Consider the following 18,970-nt stretch of genomic DNA (forward strand, 5'->3'; position numbering starts at 1 on the left):
TTTCGGAAACAATAAAAATCTCTTACCTGAAGCATCCCACATCCCTGATCCTCAATAGTACCTTCACATGTGATGTGAAGCCTGGTAAGTTGATTTTTAGAGCTGAAAGAAAGAGTGGCATTAGCACTGAAGAAACGGGGTGTTAACATTACACATTTTCAAATGTTTCCTACTTTAGCCAATCTTTTTGTATTTAGGTCATTTTTTGTGTTTTATTAACTTGCAAGTCCATTCAGAAAAAAACCTGTATCTGTAAAACAACTTGTTATATAGCATTTAGTTGCTAATTACTATTTGATATATTTTTCACAAGTATGTCTAGTTAGAACTTCACAGCTTCTTGTAGTTTGAAAAATGGCTCTTGCTTGATAAACATGTCGCGGTAACCCCCCCCCCCCCACACACACAGAGACACCTCCATATATACTCAATAACTTGTACTAAATAGTGGTAAGGTTTGGTAAGAAGTGGATCTCTATATATAAAAATGTAAGCGTGACATACATATGAGCAGATGTGTGGACTAACAGACATGCAATATTCATAATTGTTGTTAATACCAAGATTCACAATTAAATAAGTGGTTTTGTGGACTTATGGAAAAATATGAAGTGTGACATCTGTATGTGTCATAGAAAGTAGACTGTGATACCTACTGTATAGTGACCTCTATATGTAATTTACACTGCTAGATAAACTAGCCTATAATTAGGGGCATCATATACGATTCCTGCCAGTTTGAGCTATTGTAAGTTAGAACGTGAATATTACACACAACCAAGCTATTATTATCTTTATACAGTGCCTAACGCTCCTAGTAAAATCTGGAATAGTTCAAACTGTCATGCAATGGGAGTTCTGTCTCCATCCCTGTTATAGTTTAACTTCTTTTTTTCATGCTGTACTGCTTTCAGCATTGGATTACTTTTAAAAGCCTGCTCTTTATACTACATTTGCCTGCAGGTCATTCTGCAGATTCAAGCAGGGTTGTTTCCCCCATTTGCAACTCTCAAAATCAATCTTGTTCTGCACTCAGCCTGCCACTGGGTAACAGAATGCCATGTCAGCTCTCTGCCTCTCGCTCACACACACTCCTTTCAATTGGACTGCCTTCAAAATAACTTTAGTTATATGCCTTCAGGGTTCGGGCTTCTGTTTATCAACCACTAACTATGGTACAGTTAGAAAAATTTGCAGTGGCCGATTGATAAAAGCAATCTCTTGTAATCTACTCAGTTTATTTGATGCTTGCTTTGATTGCCATCATATACATGACACTTCATTTTGAAAATAACAAACAAGGACTTGTCAAGTTATAGGAAATCCAAATGTTCAATATGTAAGATTTGGGGAAAGCGTAAAATGTTGTTGCTGTTCTAAAATCAAGATCTTACCTTATTTGAAGCTAAAACTCCTAAACCATGTGTTTTTAAATTATTATTTTGTTCACAAGCAAATGTACACTCAAAAGGGGGATGTCTGTAATACAGTGGCTCTCAAAAGTATTCACCCCCTTGGACTTTTCCACATTTTATTGTGTTACAACATGGAATCAAAATGGATTTAATTAGGAGTTTTTGTCACTGATCAACATAAAACAGTCCATAATGTCAAAGTGAAAAATAAAATCTACAAATTGTTCTAAATTAATTACAAATATAAAACAGAAAATAATTGATTGTATAAGTATTCACCCTCTTTGCTATGACACACCTAAATAAGCTAAGCTAAATTGCAACCAATTGTCTTTAGAAGTCACATAATTAGTTGAATGGAGTCCACCTTTGTGCAATTAAGGTGTTTCACATGATTTCAGGTTAAATGCACCTGTCTCTGGGAGGTCCCACAGTTGGTTAGTACAATTCCTAACAAAAACTACATCATGAAGATGAAGAAGCATTCAAAGCAAATCCGGAATAAGGTTCTTTAAAAGCACCAATCAGGGGTAGGATATAAGAAAATTTCCAAGGCACTGAATATCCCCCATAGCACTGTAAAGTCCATTATTAAGAAATGCAGAGAATATGGCAAAACTGTGAATCTGTCTAGTACAGGCCGTCCTCAACAACTGAGTATCCGGGCGAGAAGGGCACTAGTCAGTGAGGCCACCAAGATGCCTATGGCAACTCTAAAGGAGTTACAGTCTTCCACGACTGAGCTGGGAAACACTGTGCATACGGCAACAATAGCCCGGGTGCTTCACAAAACTGGCCTTTATGGGAGAGTGGCAAAAAGAAAGCCATTGTTGAAAAAAACTCACACCAAATCTCAACTAGAGTTTGCCAGAAGGCATGTTGGAGACCAAGCGCTTAGAGCTATAGAGCTTTTTGGCCTCAACGCAATGCGCTATGTTTGGCGCAAGCCTAACACCGCACATCATCCTGAGAACACCATCACTCCCATGAAGCATGGTGGTGGCAGCATCATGCTATGGGGATGCTTCTCTGCATCAGGGCCTGGAAAGCTTGTGAAGATAAGAGGGCAAAATGGATGCAGCAAAGTACAGAGAAATCCAGGAAGAAAACCTGCTGAAGTCTGCAAGAGAATTTTGTAAAGAAGAATGGGCAAAAATTGCAGTGTCCAGTGAAATAGACCCTTGGCTGTAATTGCTGCCAAAGGTGCCTCTACCAAACACTGACTCAAGGGGGTGAATACTTATGCAATCAGTTATTTTCTGTTTTGTATTTGTAACTGATTCCATGTTGTAACACAATAAAATGTGGGAAAGTCCAAGGGGGGTGAATACTTTCGAGAGCCACTGTAAATCTACCAATGACATCAATTACAATTAAATCAAGATTACTACATTTTTCAATATATTCTTTCCAGATATATTACGCAAATGGAATTAAAGTTGTATTGGTGAGATAACAAATATATTTGTACAGATAAAAATAAATAAATAAATAAATACTTTTGCCAATCTGGAAAGGTGGACAAACTTTGCCTTGTAAATGTAACCAGGCCTGTAGGTTCTAAAAAAAAAAAAAAAAAGGAGAACATGTAAACTGAAATCCTCTCAAAATAGCATTTGTACTGCACATTGCCAAATAAAACAGTGTGATATTATTACATGGGTGGTATTATCTATATGGATATTGATGCTTTTCAAATAGTTTCAGATAATGGCACATTTCATTAATCATTTATCAAGTGGTGAAACATATTTAACAATATTAAACACTAAATTTGTTTTTTTAAACAAACTATTTTACTCTGATTAACTCATTACAGTATTTTTTTGTTTATCCAAACTTGTCTTGATAACTCCCTAATGGGCATGGTGGTAATTACACATTCAAATTAAACTGTAGAAAAAAATCTAAACAAACATAAGTAAAACTGCTACAAACAAACTGCATTTCCTAGTTCATCTCAACATGTGTGCCTTCATTTACATACATTTTTGTGAATATCATGTCTCTGAATGGCTGACCACTTTATTCCATCTTGGTAGGAGTAACTAAAGTGACTACCAAAATAATAAAACCATATAGGTACCTACTTTTTTCTGTGACTCTTCTAAAATAGCACAGAAGAGTCTTGAGCTTTTCAATCTTCCTTGGTGATGATCCTTCAAATAATCTGAAACAAAGGAAAATACTAGATTAGAATTTAACCCTGATATTTGAATTAAATACTGCAGAACTGCGTCACTACTGCTTATATATTGTCAAGCTGTCATAGTTTGATATGAATTACCCTTCCCCTTTTTGTTTACTCCTCACTTACAGCTGTGGCACTCTCTATTATAAAAGTGCCTTATTGTAACAAACGGATTGCCCGAGGCCTTTCACCGAAATGCAGATACCATGCCCCACGACACAGCACTTGCACATAAGCAAAATTAAAAAAGAAGAGAAAAAAGCTTTCATTCCCTTGAGGACCATTAGCGCTGTGTGGAGACCCATTCTTTAAAAAATAACAGTGACATTTATTTTTATTTTTTTACCTTGCCTAGGTCTGTTAGTATTTTCAAGGTAGCTGGACAGCTCTATTCCGTCTGATTCACAAACGACTATTCTCATATATTAATATATGTTTAAAAAACAAAAGGAATCACTGAATGAAGCCTGATGCACTACTCAAGCAACCTACCTCATTTATTAAAGCCAATTCCTACAGGCAACTGTTTTTTGTTTTGTTTTTTTAGCGTCTGGAACCAATCCAAGTACTGTTCAGCTATGCTACGCACTCCTTTGACACAAGATCGCCTTTAGGATATTTAAGCTTTTTAGTAAAGAAACACATTACAGGTCCAAGGGGATTATAAAGGAACATCCCTCAAACAGAATTCAAAAGGTTGGCATTTCTACCTCCTTGGAGAAGTTGAAAATATCCTGGACACAAAGTAGACTTGTTAACCCAAACCCCTGTTGCACGATCTGAACCACACTCTCCCAACGAACTGCATGCTGATAGCATCTGTACAAACCAAATTTCAATAGTATGCATTCATGCTGTCCGTATCATTTTTCATAGGTTTATTTTTGATGAAGAGTTAGTATCAAAAACATTGAACAAAAGCAGACAATTAATTTTTTAGTACAGAATGGGTTACACAGTAGAAAGAGCATACTGTAGTTAAATTATATCCTTTTCAAAAAAGCTCAGATTTTTTACATTTTGTTTCTAGGCTTCTGAGACAATACTAATCCAAGAGACACAAACATAAAACACATTCCGTAGAATGAAATGAGAATTAAAACTTGACAGATGAGATTTGTTTTGCTCTTTTTTTTTTTTTTGACAACAAACCTGATGAAACAATAGAAGGAATTGGCAGAGTGCATCACTGGCTAATTATTTAATTTATCTGAACATTCATAGAAACAACAATCATTTCTTCATTGCTAAAGTTAGAATATAGACAGAACATGATGATGTATTCTACTGGCTGTTTCTGCAAAACACTATAAAAAAGACAGTACCAGTAACAAAATAAAACATTACTCTTTTTATACTTGGAAGATTGTTAGGTTTTCCCAGAGAAAGACATAAAAAGCAACCATCTAAATGCAGCACGTAAATAAATAAATGCATGTTACAGCTGTGATTCATTACATTTAACCAAACATTGACGCAGACATGCAGTTTATGCTATATAATGTAACATCTTTTGCTGTACATATTTTCTAGTTAGCATCAAGGATCCAATTGACATTAATGAATACTTCAGAAAGTACTTTAGTAAATACAATAGTTACATGTAACTTTTTTTTTTTAATTCTTTGTTATTTACCCCAACACTTTACAGAAGGTTGAGCAACCGGATTGCCAAAACAGCACCATACAAACTGAAGCAACTCACATAAAGCAAGGACAGTACAGAGCCAAATTGTTAATTCAATTGATACATGTTCATTTGATTAGCGGGAACTATAAATCTGGAACAAAACTCAGCAGTCTCTTTCCCTCAATTAGACTAATTTTAAAGTGCACTTAACTGCATGGTTTTAATACTAACCAAGAATGTTTATGCACGATGTCAAAATGCCAGCTGAGCATCTTTCTTTTCTCAGAATTTGGCATGGAAGCAGAATGAAATGCTGACAGAGAACTGCTGACCTCCTTACTGACAAAGTCCTGCTCCAGAATCAATGGTAATCAAGTCCCTTTTTCCTTTAGGAAAATCACAACTGGATGCAGACAGTGATGCACAATCACATTAGAAGCTTTGTTATACTAAAGAAATCCCTTAAACCAATTTCATGAGCAGAAATGCTATTTCTTATAAAATACATTATATCTCAACCCTGTGCATCCACTGTAGCAGTGTTTGGTGCCATGATTCAGCAAAACCTTGATAACGGTGCTTAGTACTGCGGTTCACTATATGAATAGTGAATACTACAGTTCATGCAAGTTGCAGATTGTCACCATAGTGGAATCAAGACCAAAAAAGACTAGATTTATAAAAAGGTATATTGCTATAACCTATATCTCAGTAAATTGTGCTGAAGAATGTCCTTACAAATTGTGAAGATAAGTAGTTACATACAGTAGAGTACATGTAAAACAAACATGAATGGATGTCAATACAATATGAATGCCACTAAAATATCTCCAAGGGTTATAAGTCTTTAGTTTGTAGATTGAATAGTAAAACAATATCACAAAACCTTGTTTTTCTCCACCGATATTGTGAAGCAAAGCACCACTAAGTTAAAGTAAGCTATCGCTTTTCATATGCAAATATCTGTTAACGTGTATGTGTGTGTGTGTGTGTGTGTAGATATATATATATATATATATATATATATATATATATATATATATATATATATATATATATATATATATATAATAGTTTCATATTGCAGTTGTGTTATTATATATTTCTGTGTTTTGGAAGACTCTGACATCGATATACAATGTTCATATTGTTGCCCACCCATAATATATAAAACAAATTTTGACAGTACATTTGATTCTCTTACACTATGTTTACACTTTCAAGTCTACCCCAGTGCCAGCTTGGTAAGTTGGCTTTAAAGATTCTTATCAGTTTAAGGTGCTGCTTACACTTACTTTTCAGAGTTGAACTAGCCTTACTGAACTGCAGTATTAAATGGTTATGTACTTGGGACACCCTGATCCTCTACCAAGCATAAAATAGAATCCTATCAAACTGAAGATATACAACAAGATTACTGAACTACTGTACCTGTATATATCCAATACAATTACTGCTTCTCATATTAGCCCTATCCACTATAAATAATATCTGGGCGACTCCAATCAACCACCCACTAAACATTTCAAGCTAATGTGTGTATTTGAGTGTAAATGTGCCACTGAGATTGTATTGATGATCTGCAAAAGGGTCTTTGAAAAACTGCACTGGAAACTAATAAATGTGGAATTGAGTTGACCTTTCCATGCAATTACTAATAGGAGAGAACTTTTAGGAAGCATAAGCCTGAAGTTTAAAAAACAAACAAACAAACAAAAAAGTGTAGTACAAGTGTATAATCTATAATCTATAATAAACTTGTGAAATGAGGCGACATTAAGGCATATGGAGATGCCAGAATCCTTTATTAAACTTGAATCTTAGAGAGTGATTGCTAATGGATTTTATTGATGCCTTTTAGAAAATCTTGTGTTTTTCTATTTTCTTTATGCACTTGCACTTGACCTTAGTTGCTGAAAGAAATACAAAAAAAAAATGTGTAATTTATTTCAGAAAACAATATTTGTTGACTGCTTCATAGAAGCCACCTGGAAGACAATTACTTTTTACAAGCAGTGAGTTACAGACAAGCTCTAAAGCCTGGTTCATGCTGCAATGGTGTAAAAGGCTAGGAAGATTTATCTACCCAAACTTGGAAATAGCACAGAAGAAGAAATCATAACGGACCAGCTGATTATCAGCCTAATATTATCCATATGCAATGGCTCCACCTCCACTTTGCTTCTTAAACAGTGATTCTTCAGTCTAATTCCACTGCACAGTGTGACATTTTAATTACGACAGCCACTCATTCTGTCAGTGCGTTTCCAAGCTTTTTATGTGGGGCATAAAATAAACTGCTATGCCTGATGAACTATATGTAGTTTGTCTAGTGACATGACAGAGACAAACCTCTATTCCCCTATACATTCTTGATCTGGCTATGCTTAGCCTGTAGAACCTGATTCTATTTTTAACATGATTCCTACTGTACACCATAAAAAAAAATAAAAAAAAACACACACAAAAAAAACTGAACTGGTTATAAATATTTTACAGAGTATTTCTGATAAGACTATTACGCAGGAATATCAGGGCACATTTTGTTGACATCTTGACATCTTGAACTGCATGCTAAATCCGGTGGATTTTATTAGTGATTCACTGCTTTGTGATGATTTTACTTGCATTACATATAGTTACCATTACTCATAACATATTAATATAATGCTGGATCAAATTAACACATACATTTTTTTTTTCTGGCATTTCTGTTGGCAAAACAGAGTGTATACATAAACTCCTGCGATGTGGCTGACTGGATTTGATCTTTTATTTAGTTGTGACCACCACAGACATGAGAAAGGAACAAAACTGTACCTTTGCCAAAGTGAGAAAGAATATGAAAAAAAAAACACACACAATTACATTTTACCACCAGACAGCAGACCAGCACCTGTGCAAGTTGATTAGTTTGCAGAATGTTACATTATGTCATGTGGCCTAACTGACAAATCCTGGTGTGTCAAAGCATGTTGTGTTAACATAAACCATCTGAAAATTGAAAACTGAAAATTCAGTCAGTCAATTACTGGGCAGCATGATGGAAATGATTTGCAAATTAAGTTGGGCCAGGGAAAAACGTGTTCATTCTGAACTGAACAATGGAGTTGTACTAACAAGTTTATACAAATGAAACACCTACCGTTTACATGTACTGGAGGTATTCAAACTGCAATACACTAACGACCTCCTTTTCCCCAGTTTTTAATCAGGTTAATATCAATTAAGATGGGTAGTAATGAATGAATCACCTCGCAATATAATATAATCACATAACCATAAAAACAATATATTGTATTGTATATTTTGTTATTTCTTAAAATTGCATCATCCAAACTAGTGGTCAAAAACAAAGAGAAAATGGATTATGATGGATTACCAGTAGTGTGGTTTATAAAAGCAGTAGTATAATTGACAATGGGGCCCTTCCCCAATAAACACAGATTTATAAAAACGTTTATGTATTTTCTAACTTTTTATGCTTGTACAAGATGATTCATGGAGTGCACAGGTAACCAAAGTCCGCCCCCCCCCCATTATCTAAAATGCAGATCTAGTCAAACATCAGGGACTACCCTTTGCTTTCTTGAGCTGGAAAAACTTAAAAGAAAAAAGAAAAAAGTAAACTACGAGAGCTTTATTTGACGGACATGCAGACTTGGGCACTTACTTACTCATACACTTAACTATGCTTAATTAGAGCTATGAATCTATTGACGTGCACATGTCCATGACATCAGAAATAAGTACCCTTATCCCAAAAGAGTCATTTTGCTGTCCCAATCTTTAAGGTAAAAAAATTAAATATAAATATATCAAATATAGCTCACTAAATGATTTACCATAAACCCAGTTTTGACAGAAATCTGTAACCCTGTGCACTGGAAGATGTGTGGTGTCCAGCATAATAACAGGTCCCTTTTGCACATGATTTAAAATGAAAACATTAGCCCATTCCTTTCACTTACCATTGTTTTACATAAGAGCTTTGGGAAAATATCTCTAGATTCAATTTCCCTTGAATTAGAGTTGCGAGAGGAGAGAAAAAAAATATTGTGGTGTATTGTCAATGGCTGTGGCAAGTCACTGGGGAAATTAACAATAACTCATGAAGCCCATTGTACTACACAACAACACATTAGAGCAATCAGTATCATATCATAAAAATGTAAAATAACCTTAACCAAAATTCACTGTATACACCTGATTTAAAAATGCAGGGGTGACAGACAGCCAACTAGCTCCATATTCCCCTGATTTCAATCCTCACAATAACCTCTGCAAAAGAATGTCCTCGGCACGATTCATTACATTTTAATAAGCAGGTCTGTCGATACATGTAAAAACCTCAGCATGACATACAGACAGACAGTTGGACAGACAGAACCGCTCCATACCCAGCCAGATTCTGATACTGTCAATAGCTTGTGCACAACAACATCCTAAGCAGGTTTCAACACGAGGCAACAAACAGTTCTACATAAACGTTAAAGCGCGGAATACGTACATGTGTACACATGTATGTTCATATGTGCACCTCAGCTATTTCTCCGAAAGCAGAAACTGTTGCCCATTCATTTGGTGAATCTGTAGAGTTTTTGCAATACAAACATCTTGGTTCTACCCATTCACTCCAATCAGTGACATTTGAAAAACATACAGTACTGTACCTGTGGAAATTGATGTCTGGATAATTTGAATACTCAGATTTTCTGGCGTTGCGGCGTGGGAATGTGCAGAAGAAGGCATTAGCCAGGAGGGAGGCTATTTGTTCTTGTGACAATGTGATGGAGCGATTCATCTTCATCTTAAGCAGCGGTATCGGCTGAAAGGGCAAAATAAAGGAAGCAGAGATCGTCGGTTTAGCAATTTACCAAACAGGGAAGCAAAATAACATTTAGCAAATTACAGAGAGTAATTTAGGTCCACTACTGGATTCTTAAATCAGCCAGAACCATTAAACACAAGGGCCATTTATCTCTGCTGAGGGCCTTGATTAAGGGAATGAAGATTACTAATCAATACAAAAGAAAAAATAAAATTAAAACAAATCAGGTGGTATAGAGCTGCAGCACTAAACACATGCACATTGGTTATGCCGATATTCCTTTAAAAGTTGTAATATTACCTTGCATGGTACAGCAAAATGCTCCATAATATTTTCAAAATGCTCAAGTTTTATTTTTATTTTTTTTATCCATACCTATTAAAGGTTCCATAGATGTATAGATGTTTTTATACAAGATATGCATATTTTAAAAGAGACCCAAGACTGCTCATTTATGCGTGTTATACACAGGGTGTGCATTATATCCACTGTGCACATATCATTTCACTATCTAACCAGAGCACAACATTCATTTAAAATTTTAAATAAAGATCTGCTGTAAGGCTACTGGATACATGTATACCAGCTCCAGAACTTGCAAATTCATACAAGTTCCCATCAAGGGGATTCCTAATAAAAACAAACAAAAAAAGGCTATTCAATTAACAATATGATTTGTTTACTATTAGTACCAACATGAAGACTACTGCTAGTGCAGGACAGGATGATAAAAGGTTTAGTCTGTAATCAATAAATCACAACCTTACTTAAAACTTTCCAATTAACACATATGAAAAAGGATGAGTAACTCTGCCAAATATTAATGAGTAAAGAGCTTTTCACAAATTTATTCTGAATGGTCATTTTTCTCAATAAAAATAAAATCAGCCAGACAAGACCAGGCGGAGCATTGACCGTAGCAATACACAAATCACTCAGTTAATTTTCCAATCAGATGAAGTAGGGGAACGGAAGTAGAGTCCAGCTCCAATATCAGTACATCATTACTCTCTACATCAGCTCCTCAGCAACAGGCAATAGATTTCAATAAGCCCTGAGGAAGAGAGGTGGCATTTCTACTGATCTCATTGTCGCTGCTCAATTTTCTGTCTTATTGAACCAACATTGGGTCTTCTCAGAGGCCAAAATGTCCTTATTGTTAACAACCTCAATACATTCTCAGCTGAATTAGCAATAAAATATAATGCAAATGAGTGGCTGTTAACACTTACACTGTACACCCAAGATGACATCAATTTCTATAATGATTTCTAGTTAATATTCATTGTCCTGCAGATCCTTCTGACCCATACAAGCCTCTGGCCTTTGGTGGGAACAGAGCACATACTGAGATAGATTCAGAGCATATCTCTTTTGCTGTTACTTCCTCATCCCCTTACTTGGATTAAATGTCAAACCCTGGCTCATAATTCCACAGTAGATAGAAAATAGAATTAATTCACCCTGAAAATTTGTTTCATTCGGTGGATTCACGGTTAGGACAGGACAGTAAATTGTACATGTATGACAGTGAAGGACCCTTATGAAGGCCCCTACACAACATCTATATGTATCACTGAAACTTTAAATGTGGCAGTGAAACAGTTCAGGTTTAGTAAACATGTATTAGAAAGCTTTATTGAGAAAATCATAGAACACAGCTACAAGTACTCAATCAAAATATCCTAACTTTGTTCGTTTCACCCAGGCTACAATATACTTTAATTCCAAGTAATTGCATTCAAGCCAATCTGTACATAAATAAATAGATCCTAAGAAAAGTTCAAATTCAGCATAATCAAGACCCTAACAGCAGATCAAACAAACAATATTTTAAATACATTATTAGTATTTGATTTGCCTATAGTTTAATAATGGAACAAAACAAAAACTGACACAAGCCTCTAAAAGGCTTTTTTTTGAAGAGTAATTCTAATGATTCATGCAGGCACTTTATTCAGGAAATCTCTTAGTGAAGTTAGCCATTCCCTTTGTAGGACTTTTCCCCCCAGTCAGTTCTTAAAATTAACTGACCCTGCTGAATGGATGGCAGGGATCTTTAATAATTATATATATATATATATATATATATATATATATTATATATATATATATATAATATATATATATATATAATTTAGATGAAAAGTTCACAAACTGAAAAAACAAAATAAGTGTACCCCCATACCTGGTGCTGTATAAGAAATTAATTGACTAAAACTATAATATAATTTACTGTAAACTCACTAGGAGACCAGCTGGTTAAATCCCTTGTTCCACAGGGAAAACATTAAAAATCCACAGGGGTGGAAAACAACTGTCAGATTTGTTGCTGTATACCTTCCATCAGCCATGGATGTGTGTCCATTTTTCCTAATGTGTCTTTTCCGACTAGGGATGTGCACTGTCCTTTAAAATTCTACATTAAATGAATCTGCCTTAGCTGAATGAGGCTCTGCTTCAGATATGGCCACATAGCTTTTGGACCTACCTGGGTGCACAGCTTTGGCAGTCTGACAGCTAATTGCACCATTTTAGGCAGAATAGATCCAAACAGATGTTCAACTTCATCATAACCAAGAACCTAAAAGCAGATTTAAAAAAAAAAAAAAAAAAAAAAAAAAACATTAAAAAATCTTTTAAAAACATTTTTGAACACAAATCCTTAACACACAGAACATTAATACAACATTTTGGTGGTTTAAAATCTGTTTGCAATACTGCATCAGCCACCATGAAAATCCAATAGAACCATGTTTCCTGTTTCCATTGACACATACTACACCGTGTACAATTTTTTTTTTTTTTGTTCCTGGGTAGTAAGTGTTATTTCCTAATTGCTTATGCCTCAAAAGTATAGAAAATGGCTATTATTCCCCACAAACTTTGCTTTTGTGACCAGGACAGTGATATTTCAAAATATCACTATTTCCAATGGGAAAACGGGCAAATGTGTGTGTTTTTGTTCACATAAAGTCAGAAAAAAACAACATATGAATCCAAATTAACATGTATTTATACTAAAGTAATACAAAAATGACTACAAAAGATTTAGAAGTGAGTAGTTTTTCGAGATTTACGATTATACTGTATTTACAGTAGCAGTTTGGAGCTCTTTTTTGTACTGTTTATGATTATAAAAGCACCCTGGGATGCTTGCACACAAAGGATGCGGTTTAAACTAAATTGCTATGGTATGGTATGTTAATATGAAATTTTTCAGTACAGTAAAACACATTTTACAGAAATGCCACTAAAGTAAAATAGATTTATAGGACCAATGTTAAAAGTCTGGCTACGGTTATGTAAAGGCCTAAGATGCTCGAGAGCATACAATACTCTCTTACTAAGCAACCATGACTGATTTAAAATAAACATGCACAGTTATTTTATCATACAGTAGTTGAGATTTTCCAAGTACTTTACAGCGATATTGGCTGTAAAACATCAAGATAATCAATCACTGGGCAATTTCATCAAGGTTGTTGGGTTTGTTGGCTGATTAAATGGATTCCAGGAAGAGATGCAAATGGCCAAGAGTGAGCTACAGGACACGGTGTTCCAGGGCAAAAAGCATTGACTGGCAATTTAGCAAAGAACATTTATACTGCTGCAAAGGAGGCTTGACTAAACGCTGTCATAAGTAATGACCTGCTTGACATCATAAACTGTTCCATTGGGCATAATGAATGACAGCAGCTGACAGCTAGGATGGGATATAGCTGAGGTAGCAAACCCTGATGTTTTTAAATCAAACCTCGACAGTGCATCAAATCAACTAAACCAACACGCAGCGCATGACTTGGAACAGGTCTATACATCACATCAAGCTGACAAAGTAATCAAGCTAAAGATGCAGCCTGCATCTGAGCAAAGTTTAGATTTACAACTCTTTTCTGATTTTTATTTCTCAATACACTAGACAAGGTTGACGGACTCTGGTCTCTGGCTATGTTTGAGAGGTTACACTCCATAAATCTGAACGCAAACACCGGATCAAGATTGCCACGGACAGATACCCTGCTTTCATCTTTTATACACTTTTTAACCTGATCCACAGCTTCTACATTTTCCATTCAATGCTCTTTTCTAAAACCTCGATTCAATAACCCTTTATCAGCTTTTCCAGTTTAAAATAGTACATTGGCCCTAAATCTCAAAACTCAAAAGAATTTGAGCGTGTGTCTTTATTGTTTAAAACCTTGAAGCGTTTATGTAATATAACCTTCCATGGATACTGTATTCACATTATCCCTGTTTGGCTTAGATGATGCAAGCATCACCTGCTCAGAGCAGTCATACTGTATAAATGTCTTGCTTTATTCTACAGGCAGGCTAGTAAGGTAGGATCCCATAAGTAATCTCTGCACTCTAATATAAAACAAATTGTTAAAATCGATGTGCAGGACTGGAATAAAGTGTCTTAACAGGGTATATCCATTATTCTATTGCTGTAACTACGTCAAAGGGCAGGCAGAATTTTGAGTAGTGGGTAGACTAAGGGATCTGATTACATCTCAGCTCTCACTAACAATATAGTAGACTCCACAGATTTGTATAAAGTATCCACAACAAATACATTTTCTCTACCAAAACGACCCTACTCATTATCTAAAAATGTTTGTATTGGAGGCAGCATTCTAGAAAAACTACTGCAATACTGGCCTAGCCTATATTTCTATAGACTTTCTTTGGAACATCCACCTACAACCCAGTTTCCTAGATTAAAACTAAAACCATGACTCAACAAAACTTACAAGGATGCCCAAAAAGGGTGAACGTTAACCGTATAGATAAGAGCATGTGTGGAATGCCTTAACATCCTGGCTATCAGCATACATTCTAGGATGCTCTTCTGGCAAAACCTGAACTAAGTTGACATGCAGACTCCCACCACAGCGTCCCAGGTACTAAACGACAGTTACGAAGGGCATTCCAAAAAGTATTAAAAAAAATAAATAAATAAATAAAAAAGTAGCTCTTCAAACTTGGTGTTTGAAGATTTCCTTTTGCATACATTAATGCGTCTTTCTGATGGGACAATTCCCATATATTCAGAACAGCATTACTTTTTTTTGTCCTGTATTATAAATTATATTAGAAATGACTGTGTAAACATGCCATGACAAACTAACTTTTTCTTCATACAGTATAACAACTATTTCATGTATTTATGCCTGATTGAAAATAAGAAAATCACCCTACACTTTAAAAAGGACAACTCAAGTATGCTTTATATCTTGAAAGCATTTTTTACTGCCTCCCAGCTGGTGGTTTTGGGGGGGACGGATGGGCGTAAAAACTATTGCCCTCTCCACCTCTTATTTACTCCCACCACTATTAACGTGATTGGAAATGTCCTCAGCTGTCAACCCCATCTTCAATTACTGAGCCTCTTCCTGATTAAAAGATGGGCAAGAGAGCAATAAAACATACACTGTAAAAAACACGAGGGAGGGAACACACATATGTGACTTTTTATTTAATCATAGCACCGTATTATGCAGCGAGGGACCTTATTTGGTAAAGGGAGAGCGTTTCTGACATTTATCAAAAACTAGAGGCTGACACATTCATTTCTGAAAACTAGGAAGACAGTTTACAAGACAAGGGCTAATTCGTATTTCTTTTTTTTTATAGCCATTACACTTCATCTGCCAATCAAAGTACTATACGGTCTCCGAGGCTTTTCACCTCTTGACAATTATTGTAGCTTTTCTGAGATGTTTTGAAAATTTAATTAAGTCTGAAGAGTTTATTGCAAGTGGCTGGCATTATTTAATATAGTTCCATTTCTTTGCCGCTTTAGGGTAGAACACTTTGTAAGCAGTGAAAAATGAATAAAATATTCTTCTGCTATAAATCACAGATTCAACAATTACATTGTTAATACCATTGTAAATTCAATAACAAACATAACAAAAAGGCCAAGACCTTTAGGCGTTTGACTTTTAAATCCACAGGAAAAAAAAAAGATAAAGCATTGCATTTGTTAACTGTAAAGTCCAACCAGAAATACTCTTAACTCAGACATCCCATTATCCCAAACCACATAACTTATACCAAAGAAGCTGGACATAACCTTGTCTTCTAATCCTGCCATAATGGGGAGATTGGGGAGATGCAGAAGAAAAGCTTTTTTTAAATTTTTTAAATTTTTTTTATAGTGTTTAATCTAGAGAAGCTGTAAATGGGCTTCATTACATCTTACATATACACACAGGTTCCACACAGAATTAGAATCCCAGCAATAACATTGTCAGTAGGGTTTAGGGTTGTCTTGGGAAGGAAAATTTGTTTTTTAGAATGTTTACAATTTTCAGTAAAATAAAAAATGATCGATTACAAGTTCCTTTCCCTGTATGGGAAAAGTGAATGGTTTCGCTCAGCGTTTAATGAGTGAACAGAACAGTAAATAAAAAGGTTGTAACAAACAAAAACACAGGACATGGCACATTTGCCAAAACAAAAAAGACAAACAAAACGGACTATACGACAAAAACGGTGAGCAGATATTACTTAATACGATTACAATTAATATCACAATTATTACCTCCCTCTCCTATCCCGTTCTCCACTCACCGAACACATAACATATACACAGAAAATACACACAGGGGCGGGCACTTTGCCACATACACCCTCCCTTGTGCAAAGCACACATGGCCTCAATGGCCACCTCCCCCCTTAAAATCCCCAAAGTCTCGCTCAAAGTCCTGGGCCAAGAACAGAGACTTTAAGGGGCTGACGGGCGGCAGTGCTGCCAGTAGCCAGGCTGCTACTGGCCATGCTGTCAGCAGACGTGCTGACAGTAGGGCGAATCTCTCCTCCTGCTGTACCACTGGCAGCGGAAATGCTCCCAATACTGCGGCTGTCCCAGACTGACTCCTTCAGCCGGGGTAAGTCTAGCAGCGGAAAAGCTGCTGGGGTTGTTGGTCTCCAGACCTCCACTAAGATCTCCGGCAGCTAAACTGCTGCGGGGGAAGGTGGTCTCCTAACCTCTCCCCTCTTTATAGCGGCAGCTCCCTCTGTGGAGACTCCTGCCCCCAGAACTCCTGTAGCGAAACTGCTGTGGGGAAAGGTGGTCTCCTGACCTCTCCCCCCTTTTCATAGCCGGCAGCTCCCTCTGGTGGAGCTCCGGCCACACTGAACCCTGCGGCCAAGAAGAGCTGACTGCGACCCCTGGCGAAGCAGTTGCAGCGATCCCAGGCGATGAGGAGCGGCTGGCAACCCCTGGCGAAGCAAGACAGGCATCCTTGGGCGAAGCGAGGCAGGCAACCTTGGGCGAAGCGAGGGAGGGAGTCAGGACTGGGGTGCGGGTGTTGGCCCTCTTCTCGGCCACTGCAGCCGGGCGGTTCTTCCCCATGCTTCCTTCAGCAACCTATGCAAGACTGCCAGCATCTATTCCTGGTCTTTCTGGTGCAGGGAGAGGCAGCTCCTGCTCCTCACCCCCTGATGGTGATGGAGGTAGAGGCAGCTCCAGCTCCTCTCCTCGTGACGGTGGGGGAAGTGATACCAGCAGGCATTCATCCTCTGCTGGTTGGGGAAGTGATACCAGCAGTCATTCATCCTCTGCTGGTTGAAAGGGACCCAGCAGGCATTCACCCTCTGCTGGTGGACGGAGACCCAGCAGGCATTCATCCTCTACTGGTTGGGGAAGTGATACCAGCAGGCATTCTCTCCATAGTTTCGCTCAGCGTTTAATGAGTGAACAGAACAGTAAATAAAAAGGTTGTAACAAACAAAAACACAGGACATGGCACATTCGCCAAAAGAAAAAGAAACAAAACTGACTATACAGACAAACACGGTGAGCAGATATTTACTTAATACGATTACAATTATTATCTCCGGTTTACCTATTAGACTATCCCGTTCTCCACTCACCGAACACACAACATATAACAGAAAATACACACAGGGGCGGGCACTTTGCCACAAGCCCATATTAAATGCACTACTGAACCTTATACATATTTTAAATACTGGCTAAAGCAGGTTTGTTAAACAGAAAAATAATGACTGCTAAACAAATCACATAGACCTTTACGGTTAAGACTGACCAATGATTTAGCATTTTTTTGTTGGCTCAAATAATACTCACATTGGGTACAATTTAAGATTTAGAAAATAACCTAGGTCTATTAAAATGCAAAACAGACTGTTGTACTGTAGTTCAGTATCTCAGTAGGCACCAAATTATTATAAAATTAGTAAGAAAGAAACAAGACAAGATACAAACTATTACCCCCTGCAAGAAAGCTGTCGATTGGGTGTAAGCTTGTCATGAGCAGCCAGGACAGCTGAAGGTCTTTTTCATTCTTTTTTTCATTTGAATCGACACAGGACCTTTTAAAACTATTAGTTCCAACTGATTATATTACATAATCTGGGAGCCATAAATCAGGTAAGGTACAATATTTTCTACCATATCACTCAAAATCAAAGTCAAAGACCTGTTTGCATTGAAGTGCATAATCTTCAAGGCGACAAAAAACCTTACAACTACAATAAGGTTTGTGATATTTAGAGTTTTCAATAAAATTATAAAATAATTGATTACTTTCCCTGCTGAAGTAGTAAACACTGATTATAACCATCGTTGATTATAGTCCTTATGTTACTACTGAACCTTCAATTTTTATCTTTGTCACAGCTGGGTTTTTTTTTTTTTAACAAAGAAAAAAAAAGCCTACCTTAGCAAATAACTTAACACTTGTTAAGATTGATGGATGGTTCGGCAATTTTTTGTTGGTTCAAATAATATACTCACAGTAGCATTAGGTTCAATTTAGATTTCAGACATTCAGTAAATCTAGTTCTATTAAAATGAAAAACAGATAGACATCTAGCCAAATTAGTAGAATAAAAAAAAAATTAAACCTGACCTAATTAAACCTGAA

The 18,970-nt window shown here is 36.5% G+C and overlaps 1 protein-coding gene across 3 annotated transcripts in view; it reads right to left on the bottom strand.

Annotated features, from left to right (window-relative positions):
- Positions 1-18,970, bottom strand: part of parga (poly (ADP-ribose) glycohydrolase a) — a 65,656-nt gene that overhangs the window by 29,734 nt on the left and 16,952 nt on the right. For all 3 annotated transcript variants that reach the window (XM_041261112.1, XM_041261115.1, XM_041261114.1), the window contains 5 exons: positions 12,559-12,651; positions 9,910-10,064; positions 3,506-3,585; positions 2,915-2,975; positions 27-102 (listed from right to left, as the gene is read on the bottom strand). In XM_041261112.1, the coding sequence (XP_041117046.1) occupies positions 27-102; positions 2,915-2,975; positions 3,506-3,585; positions 9,910-10,064; positions 12,559-12,651 (465 nt within the window). The remainder of the gene's footprint in view (positions 1-26; positions 103-2,914; positions 2,976-3,505; positions 3,586-9,909; positions 10,065-12,558; positions 12,652-18,970) is intronic.

The sequence above is a fragment of the Polyodon spathula genome, chromosome 10, assembly GCF_017654505.1.
Source record: "Polyodon spathula isolate WHYD16114869_AA chromosome 10, ASM1765450v1, whole genome shotgun sequence".
Classification (NCBI taxonomy): Eukaryota; Metazoa; Chordata; class Actinopteri; order Acipenseriformes; family Polyodontidae; genus Polyodon; species Polyodon spathula.